Genomic DNA, 27,820 nt, shown 5'->3' with positions numbered 1-27,820 from the left:
AAATAAAATCCTTTGTGAACTAATAATTACTCAATTAATCCCTAAATTAGTTTTTTATTGTTTCTCACAAAATTTATAAGAATAAAAATATTTTATTAGATGTTTTAGATACTCCATTATTATAATATTTTATTTAAATTTAGATTTTTATTTTAAAATTAAATTTTATTTAATGTAACAAATATTACGATGTTTTATTTTATCTGAAAAATTTTAAAATATTATTTGATTTTATTAATTTTAAAAATAATATTTTAAAAGAGTACGAAATGTTGTATAAAATCTATATGTATTTATTTTCTGATATACGTGTTCCAAGAATTAGGAGGGATACGATGTTTTTACAATAACGCAAAACACAACAAACATTGATGCGATGCTGAAACCTTGAAGTGCGTCTAACAAAATCTCAATATCCGGATGCCTCTTCTTCCATGGCATCTTGCCTAACTCTTGATTGTCTCAGGTCCTCCAAGGCATTCCTCCACTCTTTTTTTTTATTATTATTAACATGGATGTTCAGGCCAGCTTTCACGAACCTCGACTAATCACACAAACTCTGAAATTAATGATCATATAAGTCTTCAATAACTATCATATGAGCATCCACAGGGCTCAAACCTGAAACTACAGAGATAACAAACCTCCTTTGATGGTTGCATTCCTCCACTCCTTGGTTAACTATCTCATGGAGGTTAACTCCCTCCACCTCTCTTACGGATAAAGCAAGGAAGCCATTTACACTTCATAAGAAACCGTAATATAACAAACAGAGGATCTGTAAGTTTCAGAGAACGACATCAATTTAACTATGCGAAGTTCAATCTTTTTTCCTCTACAAATTAAATCATGTACGTAAACCTGTTACCTATATTTTGTAATATTTCTGGATCTGCTCTTTGATTCATCAAGGACAGAGTTGATTGCAGCTTCGTCATAGAAAAGTTCGTCTTCTTCATCTTCTTGGTTGGCGAGGAAATATAAGTGGACTCTTCTCCAGTTTAAGGATTCCAACCTAACACATGAATGATAAAGGGCAGAGTCATCATTTAAATAATAAAGGGACGAAGGACATCCTTAGCATTAGGATGCTCCCATTCCACCACCGACTCTCACCATTCTTTTGGATGTACTCCATCACTCTAAGAGAAGGGGGATGAGATAGCTGGCCATTTTCAAGCAACGGAAGATGAATTGCCAGCCTTTTCAGCATTTGACAATTTGTTGGAGAGAATCGCAGATCAAACTCTTTAAAAATAGAAATATACCATGATAAGATGGAGATGATGGTGGAGCGGAGCGGAGCAGAGCCAAGAAGACGAAACCAAGCTCTCCATGTTATAGCACTTCCAAATGTTGGTACTGGCATTTATTGAAATGAAACTTAAAATCAACTGTTTTGAAAGCCATTTGATAGCTAAGAACTCAGAATCCATGAGATGAAGTATTTGGCAAAGCCTTCCCCGTGATTGGAGCAATCTCACTAATTTATCGACGGAATGGCTAGAATTGTCTTCCTCTTAACTAATCTTTAGCAAATTGTCTTAATATGGTTTTACCAAAAACAAAATAATAAATTTGTTCTATTACTATCAACTGCCAGAACTCCTGACAAGTAATTACGACCAGTTTTTTAACATCCAAGCTCTTGTAATCTCACAAACGCTTGAGACCCAAACCCAATCAACAGATCAGAGAACCTTTATTTGTCAAGGCTCCATACACTTTCTCGACAAGAACCGGAGGAGGAGGCTGTGGGGAATTCGATGGTTGAAAAAGGAACGTGAATTATGCTGGAGAGCATGCAGGCGGCGATGTGTTTGGAGCTTAGCCTGGTGTTCTCCAAATCCTTACTAAATTATTAGAAAGTAACGTTATAACATTTTTAAATCTGTTTAAATTTTTTTGTTTAAAATAATTTTTTAACATTATAAGACATTTATAAAGTTAATTCAAATTAATTATTTTTATTAAAATAATATCATTTTATTTTTTTAATTAATCTGGTTAGATATAAACTAGGTTTGATTGAATCGGTCAAATTTTACCAAATCAATATCTTATATGGTTTAATTATAAACCCAATCCAGTTAAATTTTAGATTTTGTGTTTTTTTAAACAAATCGTACGGGGTTTAACAATTATATATACTCTTATCTTTTACTTTACTTTGAAGTGTATAAAACTTTCACACTCGTGTGTGTGTGTGTGTGAAGCTTTGTGGTGGCTAAAGAATACATTTTGGAAAGTTGAATCAATAATATTGCCTGTGCTTGTCAAGGAAAAAGATTTCCAATCCTCGTGGGTGCTATAATCTGTAATTATTGGCAAGGCTTTAATAATCACAGCAGCAGAAGATGTTATAATGTACAAATAGATTGAAGAAACAGGAGGCCTACGCATTTAATTTGGGTGGAGATTCAGTAATCAAAAATATTTTTTTTATTTTTAATATTAATATATAAGAAAATATTAATTTAATATTTTTTTCAAAATAAACAGATTTTTAAATGCAATCAAACATAATTCTAAGTACAAAAACAAATTACATTTTGATTGCGAGCATGACAATCTTGGCAGTAAGTACCATGATCCTATCCAATTGAGTTAATTTTAGGACTTTTTTTGGCAGCTACGTACATGCTTTAGGAGTTCTTTTTATTAAATCAATATTATAGTAAAAAATTAAATCAATACAGATAAATAAATGAACTAAATATAATCAAACAATTAATCCATTTAACAGAAAAAACATTACTGAATCCATAAACTACATTAATCCCTTTTCTTTTCTTTTTTTTTTTTCTGGTGGAATTCCCACACGTCTTTTTTATGGGCAGCCCCACTTTTAAACCCACTTTTTCATCACGTCCCCATGGTCCCCGTGTCCCACACGTTTTTCAGCCATTTTAGGACGTCTTTGGCAGCCATGTACATGCTTTAGGTTTTTTTTTAAAAAAAAATCATCATCAGAGACTATTTTATATACCGGGGAGCTTGTTTTGGACGTGGTAGTAATGATATTTTAAAGTATGTTTTATTTAAAAATATATTAAAATATATATTTTTTTATTTTAAAAAATTATTTTTAATCTCAATACATTAAAATAATTTAAAAATATATAAAATTTATTTTAAAAAAAATCAAAATTTTTAATAATGCGTCAAGAATCACAACAATCTGATATGTGAGTTGAAAGTAGTGATTAAAATACTTAAAGTGCATCCAAGAGAAAAAAAAAAAATTACTATTTTTTAGAGTGATTTTGACAGCGTAGCAGGAAATATGATTTTTATTATTTTTAAAGTATTTTTTTTATTTATAAGTATATTAAAATGAAGGTTGTCATTTTGGTTTTGTTTTATCAAAATGTTTCATTTCAATTCAAAAAATAGAATAAAATGAAGTTATTTTCATTTTCATTTCAAATCTCGGTCTGTTCCGGATTTTTTGACTAAATTTCATTCGGAATGTTCCGGTTTCTTTCCACATGTTTTGTTCCGGTCTTAAAAAGCCATCGAATCAAATTGAACCTGATTCAATTAATTAATTAAACCTGGTTCAATTAATTAATTAAACCATCCAAATATAAAAAGCTCTTTTTCATTACTATTTTCATTAACAATGATATTAATTTTTTAAAATTAGATTTATCACTAATATATATGGTTTATATTCATGTTGTTTTTTTTTCAAGTTTATACATTTGAGCAAAAAAATGAATACTTTATATCTTATTAGCCTTGATAACATTGACCTAACTTTATATTTAAAATATTTGTGTTAAAACATTTTAATTTCATAATAGTTTATATTTTTATTTAAATTTAATTATTTTTAAATTAAAAATCTATTTATTCTTAATTAGTTAAAAATATTTTAAATTTTAAAATTATATTCCATCACGTCTCCATGATCTCCGTTGTGTCAAAAACAAATTGCCTAAATTTTAGGCTTTAGAAGTTCCTTTTTTGAAATCCTCATTAGTGAAATTTCACGACTGCTGGGCCTTGACTTGTCTGTTTAATTTCTATTATTTTTATTCACATTTTAGCATTTTATTCCAATGATAGAATATAATGCACTTTCATAGACTTATCAAAACCACAGGAACGCAATCAAGCTTTAGCTTCAAACAACCAGAGGGAGATATAATAATTATCGGGATCAAAATTTTAAAAATAACGCCTGTGCTACTTTCTAGTTTTAGTATTAAATTTGGTCTTAAAAGTTTCAGTTATTTTAAAAATGTGTTTATGAATATGGCAGTTTCAGGTTTAGAAACCAAAACTGCCATATTCATACTCTCTCATAGACATTTAATAGATAATCTTAGCCTTCCTCATTTGATCCCTATAATAAGCACTGAAATTTACGATATCTGCCAGCTTACATTTCACCGGCGATGAATACTTTTGACTTTTGACTTGTTTATGATGTTTTGTTGTGATTTAGATTGACCAGAATTCAAGAATGTGTCTTCTCTCTCTTTATTTTTAATCTACACACATATATATGAAGTTTGATTAATATTATATTTTCATCCTATTGAGTTACTCCAAGATGAAAATCCAAAAAATAAAAAAAATTACTATATATATTTCTCTTTTCTTTCCAACAAGGTAAGAAAATACATTTAATTTCTTTTTAAAAACACAAAACAGAAAAGGTAACATGTGATGGAGAGTCGACACGGATTAAACTTGAACGAAAAGATTGAAAATCTTTGCTACCAAATTAAAAACCTGTTTTGTATTCTGAAAGCTTGCGTGGAATGGAATGAGATAATGATTGTTTTTTAAAGTATATCTTGTTTGAAAATAATATTGAAATAATATATATATATTATTTTATTTTTTAATATTAATATATTAAAATGATATAAAAACATTAAAAAATATTATTTAAAGAAAAAGAATTTTGAATTTTTTAAAAATTATTTTTAAAATACAAAAACAAATAAATTATAAGTGAATGTTGAAGCATGATTTCCTGTATCAAGTTTAAGCTTTTTAAACAAATGAGCAAGTGGTCGACTTGCTAAGCCAGTTAGCCTAAACGAATTTGGTTTTTGCTTCTGTTTTTTTCAAGGCACAGGAGGAGCAATCAGCAGTCTTTAGATGCTTTTCCTTTTTCCATCAAAATTTGCTTGACTTGCTAGTGTTACGTGCAAATATGGTAACTTCAAATAGCATTGTTAATCATACATGGTTTTTTTTTTTAATCACCGATTCTGAATAGAAAATAATTTTAAAATTTATAAGATTAGTTAAGGTGCACAGAAATTAGACCGAACATCTATTTTAATATAAAAAAAAATCTATAAGAAACAAAAAAAAAAACATATTTATATCTGCATTTTTTACTTGGAAAATACAAAGAGTTACTCAAAATTGTGTTGAAAACAAAGAACCTAACCAGATACAACCTTGGCCAGTGTTTTTATTCACGCACATGGACAATCAAACCAAGAGAAAATATTGAAAACTCATTGTTCTTGAGAAGAATGAATTGAATCGATGTAGCCCACACCAACTATTAGAAATAATATCATTAATTTACCATTCAGAAGAGACAGGACCTTATGACACACATCCAGGGCCTTGCACACCATATTTATAGCGACACATTACAACTTACGAGCCACATTGCCAAAATACCAATCAATTTCCCCTGTTCAAGGAGCATTTGTTTTTTGCTCAATGCACCACTCTCATTAATCATAATATTACTTCATCCTAGGGACCTAGTTAAACTAATATTCAACATAAAAAGAAAGGCCCTCCTTTTTGCACTCCACTCATTGCGCCCTGAACAAGACAGCCTTAGATTGACCGATTCCCAACCCATGGGGATGGTGAGGATGATGATGATCAATACTGAAACAAATCTGGGGATGCTATGATGGGCTGGTTAAGATAGATCAGATGATCATTTTCAAAAATCCCATTACTCGTGTTGATATAGTTGAGGATCTCGTTAATAGAATCAAGTCTATGGCTCAGTTCCATCGTTCGTGCCCTTAGAATAGAATTCTCGGCTTCAATATTCAAGTAGTGCTGTGTTGTGACATTGATGGTTGTAAGGATTTGGTTATTGTCCTTCCTTAGCTGTGTCACTTGAGCCATTAAATCACCTTGTTCCATGCCTTGAACTCCCACTTGCATCCTTCCAGCATCCCCTGCCAAATTAACAAGTACTGCATTGTCTTGTTCTTGTGGACAGGTGGAAATGGCATAATCATTAACATTGCTTGAACTTGCTATGCTTTTATGTCTTTTGTTGCCACCATTCATAGCTAGAAAGGCTGCTTCTTGAACTTTTTTAGGCACCCCACCACAAATGCCAACACCACGCCCTCTCTCTCCAGATAAATGCCATTTGATCCTCGAAATGGAAGTACCATTGGCAAATAAATGCCCACAAAACTTACACTTCATGCTTCCATCATTCATATCTTCAACTTCCTTCCAAAACGGATCATCTGATCTACCCATTTTGTCCTACAGATAAAAAGGGTCAAAATATTGAATAAAAATTAATGAGGTACATTAATTGGAAAAGGAAGGTTGAAACTAAAATAACAAGTTACAAACAGCGAAGAAACTAAAAAGAAAAAACAATGAATTCAAGGTTAACTTGGGGTCAATTTAGTATGAACTGCATAAGGCATGGATTGTTACAACTGAGAAAGATCAAATTATTTATTTTTGGAAACTGTTGATGATCCTAACTCCAAAGTTTCTCATTATAATTTCTACAACTTGTGTTTTCCTTGAAAGATTCAAACCAGAGTTACATGTGAAAAACAAAAAGAAGAAGATGGATTATAAATAATTTACCTGGATTCAAGTTGTGCTTCAAGTGCTGGTTTGCATAAGCAGTATCCAGCAAAAAAGACAAGAACAGAGAAGAATATACGGTTTAAAAATAAGAAGGAAGTTGCAAGATGTTGAGCTCCAGATGATTCGATTCAATCAGAAAAGGAAGCACTGATCATCAGAAAGGTTTAAGAAATTTGATGTGGGAAATTGGGAAATCAATGGTATAATGAGATGAGATTTGGAAGAGAGCGTTACTGTAGCTAAGATTATTGTATTGTTTGAGAAGAAGGAAGTTGCTAGGAAGGAAGCCACAAACTTTACCTACCAGAGATTATATTATAAGATATGGCAAGTTGCTGTACACCTCAAATTTGCTTTTCTTTTGTCTAGCGCTGCATATAATTAAAAACTTCAACAAAAGAATCAGAAGCTAATTTGCTGGCTGAGTCATTGTTGAAACTTTGGAAAAAGCTTAAGAAACTTTGTAAGAGCCTGAAGCTTAGCTTAAGAAACTACCGTTTTATAGATAACTTAAGAAATTTTACTTATGATTAACTACAAGTTTGATCGCTCCCAGAAAGGTTCAAAAACTGCTTTTCCTAGTTAGCATATCCATGAGCAGTAAGCGTCCTATTCGTTTTGGATTTACAACTAGTTTCGTTGCCCACGCTTAGTTTCGAGGTGTCAGCAACGTTCTTCTGAGCATAAATTCTTCTTTAAAACAAAAGACGTATATGGTTATTGTAAGGCATAATCCCGCAAGGTGTTCCAGTTTTTTTGCCTCTATGACTTCTCATTAGTGAAAAAGCTAAATGCTGTTTATTGCACGCTGCTAGTTGGGATATACACTCAGTTCAACCCAGCAAGTCGCTGCATCAGAGTTAAAACTCCATAGCAGTCAGCACAATCTATGAAGATAAAATTGAAAACAAAACAATCAATGACTAAAATTAAAAAAATGCATCTAAGGCTTAGAAAAAACTGAGATAAAACACTATTTCTCTCTCTTGATAATTGGTCCCAAATGCCAACAACCGCGCATAAAAAGGTTTCATCCCCATGGTGCCTTTTCCTTATTTAAATATAAAATAAAATTTAAGTCAAGGAGGTCCAGTCTTAAACGCTCCAAACATTATCCATGTCTCAAGCTTATGTGATCCAAGAATTCATATTTATTACAAAATTATAATTTTATACGAGTTTTTATCTTATGATTCAAGAAGTTTATATTGTAAATTCAAGAATTTTAAGTTTATAGTCAATTTTATAGTTCATAAAAATATTTGATCCCTGAATTAGTTTTCTAATTGTGTTCTTAATCCCTGAATTTGTTTTCTAATTGTTTTGCATAAATTCTTAATTCATCCTAATCTCGTTACTTCTACTTACAGACCTCTAAATTTTCAAGAGAGCCTTAACCATTTCTTTATGCAAGTGCACGCTTTGCCAAACAATCCTTTAGGAAAATGGGTTGCCCTCCCTCCGACGACTTGCCATAACAGGCCAGGACTAATTTCGACTCATCGTTGGCGATAACAGTGATGGGAATGATGACACTCCTCTACATCCTCGACCATTTCAATTCCGAGAACTCCCCCACCATCTCATAAAAAGTCACTACCAGAAAATCAATAAATACAAACGGAAATACCGAGGGAATATTTCTGTCGGTAAATTTCCGAGGGATTTTACCGACAGAAATATTCCCTCGGTATATACCGAGGGAATTACCGTGGGAAAAAAAATTTAAAACAAAGCAAAAAAAAATAACGACGTGTCATTTTTTACCAACGGTAATTCCGTCGGTAAATCCGTTGGTAAACTGTGAACACTGTTCATCATGTCAATTACAAAGGGAATTACCGACGGAATTTTCCAGAGAGCTCTAGAACTGTTCATCTTCCAATTGCACTGTTAATTGTTTTACTTTATGGACAAAATCACCGACGGATTGAAAATTCGTCAGTGTGTTTTGGCGGTTTTCTGAAAAAAATCAATTGATTTAAAATTTTCATTTAAATATTACAGACGGAATCACCGACGGATTGAAAAATCATCGGTAATTTTTGGCAGTTTTTGAAAACTTTTTACGAAATTGAAAATTTAAATTAAATATTACAGACGGAATTACTGACGGAATAATTAAAAAATATTAATATTCAATTATCCGTCGGTAAATCCGTCGGTAACGCGCCCCAATAAAAAACATGAATCCGCTTATTTCACAAGAGACAGACTCATTATTTCTTTTTCTTCTTCTACTGCTTCTACTTCTTCTTCTTCTTCTTCTACTACTTCTACTTCTACTTCTTCTTCTTCTTCTTCTTCTTCTTCTTCACTATATGTTAAAAAAACATCAATATCTATTTCTTTCTCTTCTTTTCTCTCCTCATCTCCTTCTCTTTTTCTCCATGCTCGGGTATGTCTTCTTCTTCTTTCTTTTTTTATCCTCTTAGTTTTTTTTAATTAATATGCTTTACGAATTGTTTTTTCCTTAGCTTCACTTGCAAGTATATTAAGGTAAGATTTTTTCTTTTTTCTTATTTTTTCATGATTTTTTCACTATATTTGTTTTTTATTTAATTTTAATTGATTTTGTTCATAATAATTGTATAAATGTTGTTGTGAGATTTTTTTTTTCATATGAGATCAATTTTTAGTTGATTTATTTATAGGATTTTTAAATTTTTAGCAATTGCAACTTCATTTTTTTCATATGAATTTTTTTAGTTGAATTAATTTTTTGTTTTATTTATTTGTTGCAAATTTGTTTGAGTTGATTTTCTTATTCTTTTTTCCAAGTATTTTGAGTATATATTATACAATGTTGATTTATGTTAATTTAATTATTTTATAATTTTATAAAATAATTTTTTTTAAAATGTTTTTAAATAATTACCGACGGAAATTTCTATCGGTAAATCCGTTGGTAAATCCGTCGGTAATAAAAAAAATTTTACCGACGCGTCTGTTCCGCCAGTAAATCCGTCGGTAATATTATTACCGACGGACAAAAAAATTACCGACAAAAGTTACCGGAAATTCTCCGTCGGTAATTTCGTCGGTAAATTAATTATCGATGGAATATGTGTCTTACGCCGACGGAAAAATTCCGTCGGTAAAACTGTTAAATCTTGTAGGGAGTAGTCCTTTTTTCTCTGAAGATTTTTTCCCAATTAGTCCTTATATTTTAGATATGGTCTTCAACATGCTTTGACAAGTTTAATCACTCTTAAATTGCCCTGAAGACATTTTTCTAATCTATCCTTTTAATAAGTATCTTTTTTTAAGCTAATAAAAGATATAATTACTTAAAAAAAACTCAAACCTACCTAATTTATTAAAAAAAAAAGAGAAAAATTAAGATTTGTTTTTTATGTACATTTTTTTCCCATGGTTATTTGTAAAGAAGAAACTGTAATCTAACCATTAACATGTTATTTAATAATTTAATTAAATTTCAAAATCTTTTGTTCTATTAATTTTGACTTAAACTAATAAAATCAACCCATTTTATTGATTTTATTATTAATTAAATTGTATTAAACAACATTATTTCAATTTTTTAAAAAAATAATTCAAAATTTCTTAAAATGAAACAATATTAAATTGATCTATATCGGTTTGGGTTGATCTACCTAACCCATAAATAGAACTTTAAACCAATCATGTTTTTATAAATTCAATCACATGTAAATAAAGTTTAATTAGTCTAGACACTGTTGAGCAATTTGGGACCAAAGTCTAGGACTTCGATAATACTTAAATAATAGTAATGTACCTACAATAACAATGACGTTACAGTTTACACAACTTAAAGATTTTTTTTTTTGGATGTACAAAGCACAAATAATAATAATTTTGAATGCAAAACATAGGTTGCAACGCAGATGGAGCAAGTTATTCCAACTTTCTTTCTATCCTAGGAAATCGAGAATGCTAGTTTCATTCATCAAGATTATAAATTCTATATTTAGATAAATTAGTAGAAAGGACAAAAACCTAGTGCAAAATACCTATAAACTATATTATAAGATATAGAAAGTTAACGTGTGGACCCACCCAATGTTCAAACTTTGAAGAAGCTGCCAAGAAAATGTAAACACATGAATATGAGAAAGAATACCATATTTCAGCATTGTGCGAAGTTTTTTTTTTATTTTAAAAAAACATTATTTAAAAATATATTAAAATAATTTTTGGGACCATGTTTTTATAAAATCTTTATTTTTTTTGTTTTAAATTAATTTTTTAAATAAGTTTTTATCATTTTAAGTGTTAATGTTAAAAATAAATTTTTAAAAAATAAAAACATTATTATTTTAATATATTTTTCAACTAAAATATATTTTAAAAAATATTTACTATCACAATATCATATACTCATTTAATCGCAGTTTATTAGAGAGAGGGCAGAAAGCCTTAATTAGAAAATAACTTCATATTCTGGGGGTAGAAACCCGACGAAGGCAATCATGCATTTGCTTCAAACAGTAAGAGGGAGCATCAGTGCAGTAGGAAACTTCAACATTTGCTATAAAAGGTCTGTTTTTAAATTTTAAATTTTTTTTCTAATTTTTTTTTAATTTCAAATCATATTAATATGTTGATATTAAAAATAATTTCTTTTTTTTAAAAAATTATTTTAATGCATTTCTAAATAAAAAACATTTTGAATTGTAACCGCTATTATAATCTCAAACATACACTTATGATTTGCTATCCAATCTACACACCAGTTTTCCATTAATATAAAGATCTTGTTTTTTTTTTTTGTTTTTGAAAATTATCGACCAATAATTTTTTATCTTTTTCCGAGTTTTTCAGTGATTTTTTTTTTTTCTTGGATTCATGAACTAAAAAGTAAATAAAATAAAATTTTAGATCAAAATGCAAAAACTTTAGGGATCAAAATTTTAAAAAACACACCTAGGCTACTTTCTGGTTTCAATATCATATTTGATCTTGGAAGTTTCAATTATTTTTAATGAATTAAATTGAACAAAATTTTGCCAAATCAAAAGGTAGCAGCGTGAAGCCTAGGAAATTCTACTACTTCTCGAGATAATAGTGACTTTGATGACAATATTTTGTAGCTAGGCCATGAAATGTACATGTGCTAGTGATTCGTGCGAGTCCAAATCCGTGCCAAGACATTTCCAGTAAATTTTAACGTGTAAAAGGCAGCCGAAAGGCCTCCCAGATTGACTGCAAGGAATCAAGAAGTGTCCAATAAGTTGCAGTGGAATATTATACGAGTACGTTGACGATGAAGTCTTAGACTTGGCTTTTTGACGATTAAAGTCTCCCCGTTCTTCAATAGTAACATCAGGTTTCACATCCCAAGCTTGCTTCCCAGTAAGCATCTCAAGCACAACACATCCAAGAGCCCATATGTCACAAGGAGGCTCTTGAACATGATTAGCCACAGTCTCTGGTGCCATGTACAAAGTAGTCCCTCTTAGATAGGGGTCGAATTTCCTTTTCTTGTTCCTCTTCTCTGATTTCTTTGCCAACCCAAAATCCCCAATCTTTGCCACAAATTCACCTGCCTTCGTACTACTGGAAACAAGCAAAATATTATCAGGCTTGAGATCACAATGCACATAACCATGGCTATGAATATAATGGATCCCTTCAAGAATAGACCTAGTGTATCTTTTCACATCCAATTCAGGCAAACCAACACCATCAGATTTCTTGATAAGACCAGCTAAGGTCCCTCCTGATGCATACTCTAACAACACATTATAAAACATCTCACCACCTCCATCCCTGGTAGTTTCTTCACCAAAACACTTGATAATAAAAGGACAGCCATTGAGACAGTTAAATACCTCTTTCTCCTTTTGAAGTGAACAAGAAGCAGAGACCTCTGCAGACTTGACAGCCATAACTGGAGGGTAATAGCCATTTCTTGATTTGGGGTTCTTTAAACTTGCTAAATAAACTGATCCAAACCCTCCTTTGCCAAGTAGCGGCCCTCTTGACCATGCCACTCCGCCATTGTTATTGCTGTACTTCATGCTCTCTTCTCCTCCTCCTCCTACTACGTGTTTTGCCTTTCCCTTCATTGCTAGCAGCTTCTCTCCTTTTCCTTCCCTCTTTTGAAAGTTAAACGCAAGTGAATTGTCTACAAAATGCCTCCTTAGGGTTTCGGATATATATAGAGAAAGCGAGTTTGAAAACTTAAACGCGTTTGGAAAGGATTTTCACCGATTGTAAATTGTGTTATGTGCACTTTGCTAACTACACCTTCGGCCAATCATCAATTTTTTCGGATTATTATGTCGCAATACATTGTCGGATAGGTTTTCAACGGTTTTTTCCTTGGCATCTTTTCTCCCTAAACTATTAAGATCGAGACACATTTAGCCTTATACTAACAAATTGTTCAATCATACCCTTGAACCATCAATTTTATCGTTGGGGAACATTATGTCCCGCTGTCTATTTCACCATTACAAATGGCTCAAGTTTTGATTACCAGAACCCTCTTTAAGAATTCAAGTGAATAAACAGTAGCTGAGCATGCATGCCTGAGGAAGCTCACGCGTGTCTCTTGTCTGCCCAGCCAGGTCACCGGCTTGGGCCAGTGATCTGGTTAGGCCTGCTGGGTCCAACCCGACCACATGGGTCGAGCTGGACTCAGTCCAAAATATCGGATCGGGTCGGGTCTAAAAAAATATTCAAAATTCCAAAAGTTTTTTTTTAAAAAATTTATGATTTTTTTGTGTATCTATCTAGCAATTTTGCTCAATACTGGATTGTATTTTTATACTGTAAAAATACAAATTCGGTATTAAAATACCCGGTTTTCGTCAAAATATTTGGAAATTAAAAAAAAACAATTTTTTTTGTTTTCATTCATACGACCAAGTATCTCAAGAAAAAAACATATTATATTTTCATACAACCAAAACTCAAAAAATATGTGTTAACATACATTTTGACTTTAATAACCAGTTTATTAAAGCCACGAGAACTAGGCCAAAATTTTAAAAAAACTCCAAAAAAAATCATTTGGTTTTCTTTTAATATTAAGGATTACACGCTTATACGTAAGGAAATAGTCTCGATATTAAAAAGATAGTTTTTTTATTAACTTTAAAATGGTTAGGTTTTCACCCGATAAGATAAGAACCTTCTTACCGAGGAAGACTTTTTTTAAACCATAGATAAACCAACAACTAGAAAACATGGCAAGACCTTAGATTTTATCAGACAATAAAACAATGCAGCTTATCTTAGGTAGGGCGTATTTGGGGTGCTAATACCTTTCCTTTACGCAACTAGTCCTCGTACCGGATTTCTAAGACCAGTTAGGGTTCCTAGTGACCAAAATACTAGGTGGTGACTCGCATTCCATTTTTCATAGATTGATAGAAGATAATATATATGAGAGTGGATTTTTTTTTCGCCGTGATAGAATGGCGACTCCACGGGGGACCTTGTGGACTAAGCTTTGTTTTTATTTGGTAATTGTGTTTTGTTTGGTTTGTGTTTTTTCCCTTAATAAGCTTATTTTATTTATTTATTTTTACACGTTTTAATTTACACAAGCTTCTAAGTTAGGTGGGGGATTAACGATCTACCCTATGACTATTGATCAGGGTTCAGATGTGTGAAACACCCAACTGATCATATCTGAGTGTCTGCTTGGTAATGGTGGGCATACATGCCTTAACCATATCTCGTAACGCCCATATACTGTCTTTACGAAGATCGTCACTAGGCAGATATAAGACCTTTTTTTAGAATAAATAGTCAGCCTACCCTTTGTCTCACTTAATGAATAGAACCTATCCTTAGGTTGTATGTGTTACCTTTTGTGTTGCATCAAAGTAAACCCTTCCTGAAGCATATTGAACTCAAGACTTGTGGCTGACACAATGGCCGTTACTTAGGAAATTTCTGTTGTAGAGCAAGAATCAAAATTCTTGCATGCAAGGGTTATGGCCATGTGTCAACCCTGGAAAGGCGAGCTCATCATATAGAAACATACTCATACATTTATCATACATGTTGCCAAGTTGAAACATAGGTCTCCCACCTAAAATTTGCCAAGTTGAAGGCCCATTATCAAAATGAAATTGAGAGCATCAAAGGTGAAGTAGCTAGACTTGCAGATCCACTTGAACAAGTACTGAGCTCCAAGAATGGAAAAGGGATTTCTGCATAACCTCCTGTGAAACACCATCGATCCACGTCCCTCAAACATCTTAGAACTTGGGGGTAGACTCAATAACTGGAAATCATTTTGTCCCTTTTGCTGTTGTCTATCCAAGCCAAGCTCAGATCATCGTGAATCCAACAATGAAGGGACCTTTTGATAATAGGTTTACCAATCCCACAGGCCATGATAACTGGGTTGACCTAAAAGAAAGATTGAGAGCAGTTGAAGGAAATAATTTGATTCACCCTGTGATAGTAGCTGAATTTTGTTTAGTTCCAAATATTATGGTGTTGAAGGAGTTTAGAGTGCCGAACTTCATCAAGTATACTAGACTAGAATGTCCATACACCCATCTCCAGTCATACTACAACAAGATGGCTGAAATGATCCATAACAATAAGATGTTGATATACTTTTTCCAAGATAATCTCATTGGATCTGCTCTGAGCTGGTACATGAGACTAGAATATTAAGATCAAGACATGGAAAGACCTGGTAGATGCCTTCTTGAAGCAGTATAAATTTAATCTGGAATTGCTCTTGACAGAACCATCCTAATGGCTATGGAGAAGGAAAACCAAGAGTTTGTAAGGGCATATGTGCAAAGATGGTGAGATAAAGCAACATATGTTCAACCTCCACTAATGGATACAAAAATGGTGATGTTGTTTGCCAACACCTTTCAATCCCCTTATTATGAGCATTTAATAGGAAGCTCAGCTCAACATTTCCATAAAGTTGTGAGGATTGCTGAAAGAATTGAACAAGCTATGAAAAGGGGAAAGGTTGAAGGTTCTGCCATGGATTCCAGAACAATGATGAGAGATGACTTTGAAGGTGGGAAACCTTAGTTATGTGGTCTAGTCAGGTCTTGTTGTAGCATCAACTACTCAAATGTTTTTGTCAAAGGTTAACATTCCTCTGCCACTTAATTTTGTCTACCAGCATCTGTTAGGCTCGAGACTTATTGCCTCAACTTCATCAAATCCCATGCAACCACTGTTTCCTATGTGATATAATCCATACAAGACATGTGAATATCACGATGGGGTCCTGGGCCATTCATTTGAACAGTTGCAAGAATTTCAAGAATTAAGTCTGGAGGATAGTGAGCAAGAGGCAAGTTGTGTTTCTGAAAAGATGATGTCATTGGCCATATTGTCACCAAAACAACCTCAGAATGACAAGTGATTGAAATACTTTTCAAAACATAGATATTCCCGAAAACGTTGATCCAAGAAGGATGTTTAGGTGTTAATCATTTTGTTATGGAATTTTGCTATTCTCCAATTTGTTTTAGGATCACATCTCATTCTTTAACGAAACATGCCTTTTCTTTGTCTCTTTGTTGTTTTGAAGTTAGAAGATGTTTAGCATTTCATTTTTGACAAAATGTTTTGATTAAACTCCAACATGCAATTAAGGCTAATCAATCCTGAAAGATTAAAAGTGTTTTGATTGTAGAAATGACTCAATATTTGTTAAAATGACAAGATAAACAACAAGAGGTGACCGAAAAAATTTTGAGCTCACACACAAAATTGAACCACACAGCTAAGTTTTAGCAATATGCATAATGACACGTAGTGTATTCAGTAGTTATGGACTCATGAATCATGATTCTTACAAAACTCCACATCATTACATTGGACGAGGTCAAAATTTATCGGTACACACCGACCTTGCTTGAAATGAGAAAATGTCATCTTTGTTTTATCCTTTCATAATATTTGAAATATATCATTTGCAATTCTATTTTGAGCCTGATAGAATATTCTTTTTAAAAGAAACCCTGACCAGGATCACACCCCACACTAGGGGCAAATAAGAGATTTTTTGTTAGAAAAGGAAGAAGAAAAAAGTGGAATCAATGGTAAAAAAAAGGCTAAGAACAAAAGTCCAACATTTGAGGGAGAGCTAAAAGAAAGAAGACATAGACTGGGGGCATGTTAGAAAACTTTGAGGAAGGCTATTTGAAAGCTATTAAAAAAAAAATACTAAGCTACAAACAAGACTTTTGGTACCCATGATAAAGCCTTTGATGTCTTCAAAGGATTAGACTGAATATTCATCAAAGGAAAAGGAGGATTTGCATCATGAGCCATGCTGTAACCCATTTTTGGGTCCTCGCACAAAAAAAGAAGAAAATACAAAAAAAATAAAAAAATATATGTTCGAAAAAAATAAAAAAATATAACAGTGAAAAGAGGATGCCAAAGCGCCCTAAAAATGGTTAAAAATTGGTTGAGGAGGTTAAAAAATACAAAGTTTAAAATTTGGCAGTATTTTATTGATTGATGAGAGCCATGTTAATAAAGAAAATTCAATTTGAGGAAGAAAAGTCCAATATCAGATGTTTATGGACTCAATTAAATTTTATTGAAGGTTTAATCGAATTTATGGAGGTTTTGATTGCAAGAAAAATTGATTTTGGAGTTAATTTGGTCTTTAATTGGAAGAAATTAAAGTTATGGGGTCAAATTATAATTTTTGAGAGTTAATTTGGTCAAATCAGAGGCTTAATTGTATAAATATTGAAGTTTGATGGCCAATTAAGAGCTTAATTGAAGAAATCTGAAACCAAGAACCAACTGGAAAAGGCGTGTAAATAGAGGGGCTGTAATTAAAACTAAATCAGGGGACAAATTAAAGAAATTAGAAGTTTATTGATCAATTGGGGGTTAAATTGCATAAATCTAAGACCAAGGACCAATTTGGAAAAGGCGGCCAACTTCAAGGCCGCCGATTGAATTTGGCAGGGACATAATTAAATTGATTTTAAAAATAAAAATTGCAATTTAGGACTTGATTGAACAAATCACAAATTGAAGAAGGATTTGGACTTTAACATGTTTGGCGCCGTTTTCATTTAAATGAAATGGTGTGTTTTGAACAGAACAGAGAAGGGGAAGAAGGAAGAAGAGAGAGGTGGGGAACAAACCTGCGGTGGCTACTGTGGAGACTCACGGTGGTGCTCGCTGGTGGCGGTGGTTCCAACCGACGCTGCTATCGGAGGCAGTGACAGTTTCTCCCCCGTGTTTTCTCTCTGTTTTTTTCCTTCTTATTCTTCTTCTGTTCTTCCTTTCTTTCTTCCTCTTCGGGTCTTCCTTTTTTTTTATCGGTGCTTTCCACCCTTTTTTTTATCCCCTTTTTGTGCTCTCCCTCTCTGTGTATAAAACATAGGGGATATAAAGGCAGGGGCGGCCACTGTGTAGCCTCCCCACAAAATTGCCAGAGGGGCACGTCCCCTCTGTGTTTTCACCGCCCCGTGGTAAGCCATGGGTCAAAGTTTATGCAAGTGGGGTTATGGTCGGCGTCTTTTTGATATTTAGGAGAGAGAGGGAGAGGATAAAATTCGGTGAAAATGAAGGGGAACGCAGCTGGTGAAAACGACACCGTTTTGAGCTCTTTTTTTTTTAACAGTGTATGAAACGACGCTATTTTGGGCAAAACGCACTGTTTCATGTAAATGAAAACGGCGCCAAACATGTTAAAGTCCAAATCAGTCTTCAATTTGTGATTTGTTCAATCAAGTCCTAAATTGCCATTTTGATTTTAAAAATCAATTTAATTGTGTCCCTGCCAAATTCAATCGGCGGCCTTGAAGTTGGCTGCCTTTTCCAAATTGGTCCTTGGTCTCAGATTTATGCAATTTAACCCCCAATTGATCAATAAACTTCTAATTTCTTTAATTTGTCCCCTGATTTAGTTTTAATTACAACCCCTCTATTTACACGCCTTTTCCAGTTTGGTTCTTGGTTTCAGATTTCTTCAATTAAGCTCTTAATTGGCCATCAAACTTCAATATTTATGCAATTAAGCCCCTGATTTGACCAAATTAACTCTCAAAAATTATAATTTGAGCCCATAACTTTAATTTCTTCCAATTAAAGCCCAAATTAACTCCAAAATCAATTTTTCTTGCAATCAAAACCTCCATAAATTCAATTAAACCCTTAATAAAACTTAATTGAGTCCATAAGCATCTGATTTTGGACTTTTCTTCCTAAAATTGAATTTTCTTTGTTAAGAGGGCTCTCATTAGTCAATAAAATACTGCCAAATTTTAATCTTTTTATTTTTTAACCTCCTCAACCAATTTTTAACCATTTTTAGGGCGCTCAAGCATCCTCTTTTCACTATTATATTTTTTGATTTTTTTTGTATTTTCTTCTTTTTTTGTGCGGGGATCCAAAAATGAGTTACAACAGATGCCCCCTCTTTGCAATACTTACGAAGCAAAGATTTTGGGTAGTAAGTTTTGTAAAGATAAACAAAACTGGTCTTCCGAAACTAGTCTTCTCGAAAGCTTGGTTGACCAGAAACCCCATTTAGCGATTCCTTTGTATCAAAGCTAAAGTGTATGTGTGGTTGGGTTAATCTAAGATCCTTTTCATCAATCCCCTTTAACCAGAACCAAATTCATGTGTGGTTGGGCTAAACTGAGATTCTTTTCTCCAATCCCCTTTAACCAGAACCAAAATCCTGTGTGGTTGGGCTAAACGGAGATTCCTTTCGCCAATCCCCTTTACCAGAACCAAAATCTGGTGTGTGGTTGGGCTTTAACTAGAACCAAAGTTTGGTGTGTGGTTGGGCTAAATTGAGATCCCTTTCGCCAATCCCTTTTAACCATAAATAAAAAATCCAGTGTGGTTGGGCTAAACTGAGATCCCTTTTGCTGATCTCCTTTAACCATAACCAAAATGCGGTGTGGTTGGTTTAAACTGAGATCTCTTTCTCGAATCTCCTTTAACCATAACCAAAATCCAATTTATGGTTAGGTTAAACTGAGATTCCTTTTGCCAATCCCCTTTAACTAGAATCAAATTTCTATGTGTGGTTGGGCTAAACTGAGATTCCTTTCGCCAATCCCCTTTAACCAGAACCAAAATCCAATGTGTGGTTGGGCTAAACTGAGATCCATTTTGCTGATCCCCTTTAACCAAAACTGAAAAAATCCGGTGTGGTTGGGCTAAACTAAGATTTCTTTCACTGATCTCCTTCAACTAGAACCAAAATCCGGTATGTGTTCTTCCCGATGGCAGGATTTGAACTTTTTTATTTTGAGAATTTCCTAATAGTAGGGTTCTTCTCATTTTTCTTCTTGCTGATAAGGATGATCAAAACTTATTTTTTTTTGCTTGATGATGTTTTTTGATTTTGCAGGGTTGACATCAGTCTTTCCTGATTGCAGGGTTGATATCATGTCCTTCCATATGACTGACACTAACTAGGTTTTTCTTGATGACAGAGTTGGAAAACTTAGTGCTTCCTGATTGCAGGATTGACGTAATAATTCCTGATTGCGGGGTTAACCTGAAGACTCTTCCTGATGACAGGGTTGTTCTTCTTATTTCTTTGAGAGCATGCTTTTCTTGTTCTTCCTAATGACAATGCTTGAACTTTCTTTTTTTCTTTGAGAATTTCCTAATAGTAGGGTTCTTCTCACTTTTTTTATTGATTGCAAGGATTCCTAGTGGCAAGGTTGTCTAGGTAACTCCCGATCGTGAGGTTTGAAAATTTAATACTTCTTGATTACAGGGTTGACCTAAAGACGTTTCTTGATGGCAAGGTTAATCTTCTCATTTCTTTGAGATTTTCCTAATTGTAGGCCTTATCTCATCTTCTTCCCATTCCAGGGTCAAAACCATGATTCTTTGTCGGTCATGAACTCAATGATTCTTTTTTTATCCCAAATCTTGCTAGACTACATTGATGATTTTTCCTATAACAAATCAAAAGTATATGTAATGCTTTGACGTTAGATGACATGCATGCATCCTTACCTGATTTTGAAATATAAGTCCCCCCCTCTTCGATGTTCTATCATCATAAGGTGTCTTTGTTTGAATTCCAAAGCCTTCTTTGTCCTTCTGATTTACCGGCTCATTTGTGTGCTTTCCCTTCACTTCAATGTAAACATAAACGTAGTGCCTATTATGGGTTGTACACGATGATTGCTACTCTCATTATTTACCAAGCAATCCATGCCCCTCAAGTGTGGTGTTGTTCGATTCATCATGAAGGAGTTGAACAAATCATCCATGTCCTAGATTCTCTTAAGAATTGTCCTTTGTGTGTTTTGCCAACACATGTCAAGAGGTTTTCTAGTGTTTACCCTCATTTTAGATTGCCAAGCAGTCATGAACCTGTCCCTAGTTGAAACAATACTTTTCAAGTATATGTTGTTATCAGTGTTCTTGGAAACTATCCAATCGTCCAGACATGCATCTCATAGCTTGTAGTAAAAGACTCATAGTTGTTATGCTCAGTGTTCTTCTTAATAGATTTTCCTCAGCTCATCTAATCAGATTGTGAAAAGAAATGTCTCAGCCTCATCAATAATGTTGCTTTTATCACACGTACTCATGTGGTGAAGTGCACCTTTGGGCTTCATAATAGCTTATCCCACAATCAAACTTCATGGTGAGCTCCCTTTCCAACATTCATTCAATGCAGTTATGTGATAACATCAATCGATAATCATGTTTCAAAGGATGACAATATGAGATTGTCCTTCAAGTGTAGCATTGTTCCACAGTCAGTCTTGGTGGTGTGTATTTTTTTGCCATTCAATTACATTCATTCATGTATCCTCATCGATTAATAGCCATGTTTCAAAAATGATGATATGAAGATGTCCTTCAGGTACATCTTTGTTTCTTAATTGCTGACGGGGTTCACTAGAGCATGGACTGTTTTTGAACTACATTCCCCCCAATATGATCTGAATGTGCTCGTTTATTCTTCTCATGGTCCACTATATTGCCCCTGGTTGCTCCACTTTTCAAGAAGTGTCAATGTCATTTCTGTCAAGGATTTTGCAGACTGGAATGAACTCTCACATTTCCAAAGATCATGTCTATTCAAAGTTCTAGTTTGTTGAAAATGAAATCAGAGATGTCTTTGTTCGATTTTTTTTTTTTGAAAAATCAAACTTTTTGGTCAAAGACCCAACACATGTTTTTCAAAATATATAGTCCTTTGATTGTAATGTATTTGAAAACAGAAATTGACTTGTTGTAAAATTAAAAAAAAAATGGCCTTTTCATTGTTCTTTGTACCCATTTTTAGACTCTGATTTTGGTGTTCACTTTTGATGGTTTGTGATGAGGTGACCTTCTATATATGTCAAAAGAATGCTCAAGTCAAAACTCGAGGCTTTATCAAAAAAGATTATTTCCCTTTTTTAGCATCAATTGTTATCAACATGCATAGTAACAAGTAGCTAAATCCATGAAGCCATGGCTCTTATGGAAAAACTCTTCCAGTTTTAAGAGCGCCATTTATCGGTTTAAATTGCTTCCTTGATAAAAAAGGGCTTTTAGAAGTGTCGCACCCCAAAAAATAATAAACAAAAAGGTTTGTTTTTGCGACATTCGACTGGCGACTTTCGTTTTGTTCTGTTTTGTTGATTTGGTTCTTTGGAGTCGCCATCTAGTATTTTGGTCACTAGGAACCCTAACTGGTCTTTCAGAGATTCTAAGGCAAGGGACTGGTTGCGTAAAGGGAAGGTATTAGCACCCCTAGTACGCCCTACCTAAGGTAAGCTGCTTGGTGTTTGGTTTGCTCTATAATTGCTATGGTGTTGGTATTTTTTAGGCTCGTCAATTGATTTTGGATAGAAATCTAAGGAGATTCCATGTGCTTTGAAAGCTCATTTTTCCCTTAGTATTTCAAAGGTTTGCGACTCATAAATCGTGGAAATAAAAGAAAAAAAAATTAAATTTTGAAATGTCCTCGATTATAATCAAGGCTTCTTTCAAGAATCTGTGCGGATTTATTACTCCCAATAATATTTTGGATATTCATCCTTTTAAGGATTTCTTTATCCAAACATCAGCGGTAAATAATAAATAAATTCCCTCTCCAAAAATAAGATTTTTATAGTTTTTGCGAATATTGGCGCAATACCCTTTTGAATTTTACAAACATGTTGTAAAATCCAGAAATGCAAGAAATAATTTGTGTTTAAGAAATCCATGCGAAAACCACTTTCGAAGCTTCCAATATATTTTTTTATAAAAAGAATATTCAAAACATGTTAGGGTATTGGCCGTATGCAACACGCAAGAAAATATTTTTTTTTTTAAACAATATATTTTTTTTTTGACGAAATCGGGTATTTTAATACTGAATTTGTATCTCCATAGCATAAAAATACAAACTAATATTAAGTCATTTTAAAAAGATGTACAAAAAATCAACAATATTTTTAAGGAATTTTAGAAATTTTTGAAAGTAAAAAAAATAAATTTATCTTTGAAAATTTCGGGTGTCTCGATGAAAATCAGATATTTTAAATACTGAATTTTATACCTCTACATATAAAAAAAAAAATACAAACCCCCTTAAAAAAATATATATATATATATATATATATATATATATAATATATATATATAACATATAAACACATATATATTATAATTTATAATAATATATAATATATTATAGGGCTGGGCCGGCCGAAATGAATGGGCCAGGCTCAGCCCCAGAAAAGAAAGAAAAAAAGAGACGGGCCGATCTCGGCCCGAATGACATTGGGCCGACCTCGGCCCGAGAAACAAATTGGGGCCGATCTCGGCCCGAGAAACAAAAGTGGGCCGATCTCGGCCCGAAAAACTCAAGTGGGCCGATCTCAGCCCGAAAACCCCTACGGTCTGGGCCAAGACCGGCCCAGACTTGCAAGGCTGGGCCAGCATCGGGCTGGCCCAGCAGCCCCCAGGCCCAACGGGGGGGGGGGGAGAATTAATTTTCTCCCCCCCGCCTCCTGCATGCAGAATGCATGCAGGAGGCAAATACCTGCAGAAAACAAAGAAAACAGGGGGGAGAAGAAACGTACCTGGCGTGGAGGAGGCGGTCGCTGTGATGTGTGGCTCGTGCACGGAGGCTCCGGGCGGCGGCGCTGCGGCTGTTCGGTTCGCTCTCTCTCTTCGTCTCCTCTCTCTCTCTCTCCTCTGGTTTTTTTTTCTTCTCTATTTATAGGGCAGAACTGGTGGGGGGACCATGTTAGTGCGCCTCAATCACGCATGGCTGGTCGGCTCTTTCGGTGGTTTGGTGGGGCGAGGAGAAGCTGGAAGGTTTTCAAAATTTCGTCTTCTGTTGCCTGCTAAACCGGGGAAGGAAGAAGATGAACAGTGTCGTTCAAAGCGACACCATTCTGGTCTTCCTTTTTTTTTTTTTATATATATATATGAAAAGGCGTCGTTTTGGACAAAACGCGCCGTTTCATTTAAATGGCCAAACTTCAAATCAGTCCTTCAGATTCGGTCTACGCCCCTCTTGTTGGCCGCCTTTTTCACTTTGGTCCTTGGCCTCTGATTTATGCAATTGAGCCCTCAATTGATTAATAAACTTTCAATTTCTTCAATTAGGCCCTGAACCGAATAATTACAGCCCCTCCAATTACGCGCCTCTTCCAATTGGTCCCTGGTTTCGGATTTTCTTAATTAAATCCCTAATTGGCCCTTAAACTTCAATATTTATGCAATTAAGCCCCTGATTTGACCCAATAAATTCCTAAAAAATATATTTGGCCCCAGAACTTAAAATTTCTTCCAATTAAAGCCCAAATTGACTTAAAAAATCAATTTTTCTTGCAATCAAATCTTCTATAAATTCAAATAAAAATCCCAATTAAATCTAAATTTGGGCTTTTCTCCTCAAAATTCAAATTTTCCATCTCAATAGGGCTTTCATCCTTTAAGAATATTTGTAAAAAAATTCAATCCTTGTATTTTTTAAAATTCCTTGACCAATTTTCTGACTGTTTTCTGAGCGCTTCTGCCTCATGTTTATTTTTCTAACCTCTTTTGGCTATTTATTTTATTTTCATGGGGACCAAAAATGGGTTACAACAGATGCCCCTCTTTATAATACTTACGGAGCATAGATTTTGCCAAGTAAGTGTTATAAAGATAAACCCAAAACGGCAATCCGGAGACTGATCTGGTCTAAACTTAATTGATCTGAAACTTTGTCTTTTATAACAATCCTCCTTAGCCCAAAAACTATGATCAAAACTTAGTCATCCCAAGATCCTTATCCGATGATCCTCTGAATTCTTACTTTAGTTTGATCAACATGGAAATCCATCCGAGATCCCATCTGGTGATCTCCTTTAACCTGGAATCCCATCTGGCGATTCCTTTACCCATAACCGATACAAAAAATGTGTGTATGGTCTCATTATGATGGGTGACCTGCCCAAGTGGAAAAGGGAAAGAGTGGTCTCATTCTTTGGGTGACCTACCCAGGGGGAAGAATGGCCTCATTATTATGGGTGACCTACCCAGAGAAAAAAAATGATGAAGAATGGTCTCATTCTTATGGGTGACCTACCCAGAGAAAAAAATGGAGAATGGTCTCATCCTTATGGGTGACCTACCCAGAAAAAAATATGGTCTCATTGTGATGGGTGACCTACCCAAGGAAAAAGGAAGAGTGGTCTCATTCTTTGGGTGACCTACCCAGGGGAAGGAATGGCCTCATTCTTATGGGTGACCTACCCAGGGGAAGGAATGGCCTCATTCTTATGGGTGACCTACCCAGGTAAAAAAAAAGATGGAGAATGGTCTCATTGTATGGGTGACCTACCCAAAAAAATAATGGTCTCATTGTATGGGTGACCTACCCAGAAAAAATGATGGTCTCATTGTATGGGTGACCTACCCCAGAAAAAATGATGGTCTCATTGTATGGGTGACCTACCCAGAAAAAATGATGGTCTCATTGTATGGGTGAACTCTTCTCCTATCCGAAAAATGCATGGGTCTCATTGTATGGGTGACCTACCCAAGAAAAATGATGGTCTCATTGTATGGGTGACCTACCAGAAAAATGATGGAATAATGGTCTCATTGTATGGGTGACCTACCCAAGAAAAATGATGGAATAATGGTCTCATTGTATGGGTGACCTACCCAGAGGGAAGAATTCTTAGTAAACTCCATGCTTTTCTAAGAAATGGTTTCAATGTGAGATCCCTTCTGGCGATCTCAAATAACTTGGAATCCCATCTGGCGATTCCCTTTATTCAAACCTGAAATATTAGGTCCCTTCTGGCGACCTTCATCGAAATATGAGATCCCTTTTGGCGATCTCTTTTAGCCAAACAACTTGGAATCCCATCTGGCGATTCCTTTTATACCAAAGCTGAAATTTGAGGTACCTTCTGGCGACCTCTATTGATGAATATCGAAAACGAGACCCCTTTTGGCGATCTCAAACAACTTGGAATCCCATCTGGTGATTCCTTTTATTCAAAGCTGAAATATGAGGTCTCTTCTGGCGACCTCCATTGAAATACGAGATCCCTTCTGGCGATCTCAACAACTTGGAATCACATCTGGCGATTCCTTTTATACAAAAGCTGAAATTTGAGGTCCCTTCTGGCGACCTCCATCGAAATACGAGATCCCTTCTGTCGATCTCAACAACTTGGAATCCTATTTGGCGATTCCTTTTTACTGCATGCTATCGATGTCGTTCCTCCTGCTGGCAGGGTTTGAAAACCATTATCTTCTCTTCTTGTTGTTCATAGAATCAACTCAATGATTCTTTCTTTGTCCATAATCTTGTTGGAATGTGCTAAGATCTCCTCCTGTAACGATCCAAAAAAATATATATGCAATGATTTATGATTAGATGCAATGCATGCATTTATACCTGGTTTTGAAACATAGGTCCCAGCCTCTTCTTCTAGTTCATGAGACTCCCTCTTAACATGAACTTGCTTTTGAAGTCGTGTGCTGGATTTATCTCTCGTGTTGCCTATCATATTCTTGGAGAAGAAGTCTTTGACTTTCTTCAAGTAATCCTTTTCTCAAAATGTATGACTTGTATTTGCCTCTTTGTCATGCTTTTGTCAAATGCTTTAGCTTGGTTTTCAAATCTATAAGCTTTTATCCAATTTTAAACACGTAAAACTTTTCATAAAACATCTCGTCTTGCCCCCAGTGTAGGGGTGCGATATTAGTCTGGGCTTTTATATAGAGAAGAAATTCATTCCGACTCAAAACAAAACCACCAACAAAAAAAACTCTTTAGAGAGTGAAAGGACAATGATTTTTTTTCAAAAATGCACATTGTTAGGATTGATAAACTCTATTTTTATCTTGAAAGAAAATTTACAGGTGATGTATCAATTCATTATGTTATCCAGAGGTGAGGTTGTATTTCAAGGGTAGCTTTTCTTAAATTTCATATTAAACCATTTTATGATACTTTATTTGTAAACACTCAACTTGTTCCAAAAGTGCATAATCTCATCATTTATTTAAAGAAAAGGTAGGCTCAAAGACAAACACAAAAATCTGGCTGACAATATGAGCTCTGAATGCTCACTAGAGAAAATAAAAGCAAAGACAAAAGCATGCTAAGGCAAATAAAGTTGTTTTACATTTTGAAAACTACGAGAAGTTCTTGGGTCAACCCGTTCTGAAACTTCTTCTAGTGTGTGGAAAGTGAACCGAGGCAATGCTTCATCTTCCTTCCCCACTTGTGTTTCCTTGTCTTCTCCTTCGATCTCGCCTTCTTCATTATTGACCACTCTTGACCAAGGTTTTCCAACCTTTATCCCCTATCACTTTTGTCATGACCAGGCAATGGTTTTGAACTGATATTGGGTGCGTCTTCAAATGACACCCATCCTATCTTGATGAGCTTCAACAACTTGTTCTTGAAACCATAGCACGTTTCAAGACAATACCTGGGAATACCAGCATGGTACTCGCAAGTCAACTCAGGTTTATACCAGATGGGGAATGGTGGCTGTAGTGGTAATGTAGGGATAGGAGCTATTTGTCCAATGCTCAG

General features: G+C 34.3%; 1 protein-coding gene and 1 long non-coding RNA gene across 2 annotated transcripts; both read right to left on the bottom strand.

Moving 5' to 3' along the window:
* Positions 1-5,537: 5,537 nt before the first annotated feature.
* On the bottom strand, positions 5,538-7,223 carry LOC140955019 (uncharacterized). The gene is made up of 2 exons (XR_012168747.1): positions 6,844-7,223; positions 5,538-6,504 (listed from the first exon to the last, which is right to left on the bottom strand). It is a non-coding gene; the product is annotated as an uncharacterized lncRNA (long non-coding RNA).
* Positions 7,224-11,921: 4,698 nt separating this feature from the next.
* LOC140955030 (mitogen-activated protein kinase kinase kinase 20-like) lies at positions 11,922-13,051 on the bottom strand. Its single transcript, XM_073406555.1, has one exon. It carries the CDS (start codon positions 12,897-12,899, stop codon positions 11,922-11,924), a length of 978 nt encoding a protein of 325 aa, XP_073262656.1. The 5' UTR covers positions 12,900-13,051.
* Between the last annotated feature and the right edge of the window lie 14,769 nt (positions 13,052-27,820).

Source organism: Populus alba, chromosome 19 (assembly GCF_005239225.2).
Source record: "Populus alba chromosome 19, ASM523922v2, whole genome shotgun sequence".
In the NCBI taxonomy this organism is placed as follows: domain Eukaryota; kingdom Viridiplantae; phylum Streptophyta; class Magnoliopsida; order Malpighiales; family Salicaceae; genus Populus; species Populus alba.
This window is presented reverse-complemented; position numbering and strand designations above follow the sequence as displayed.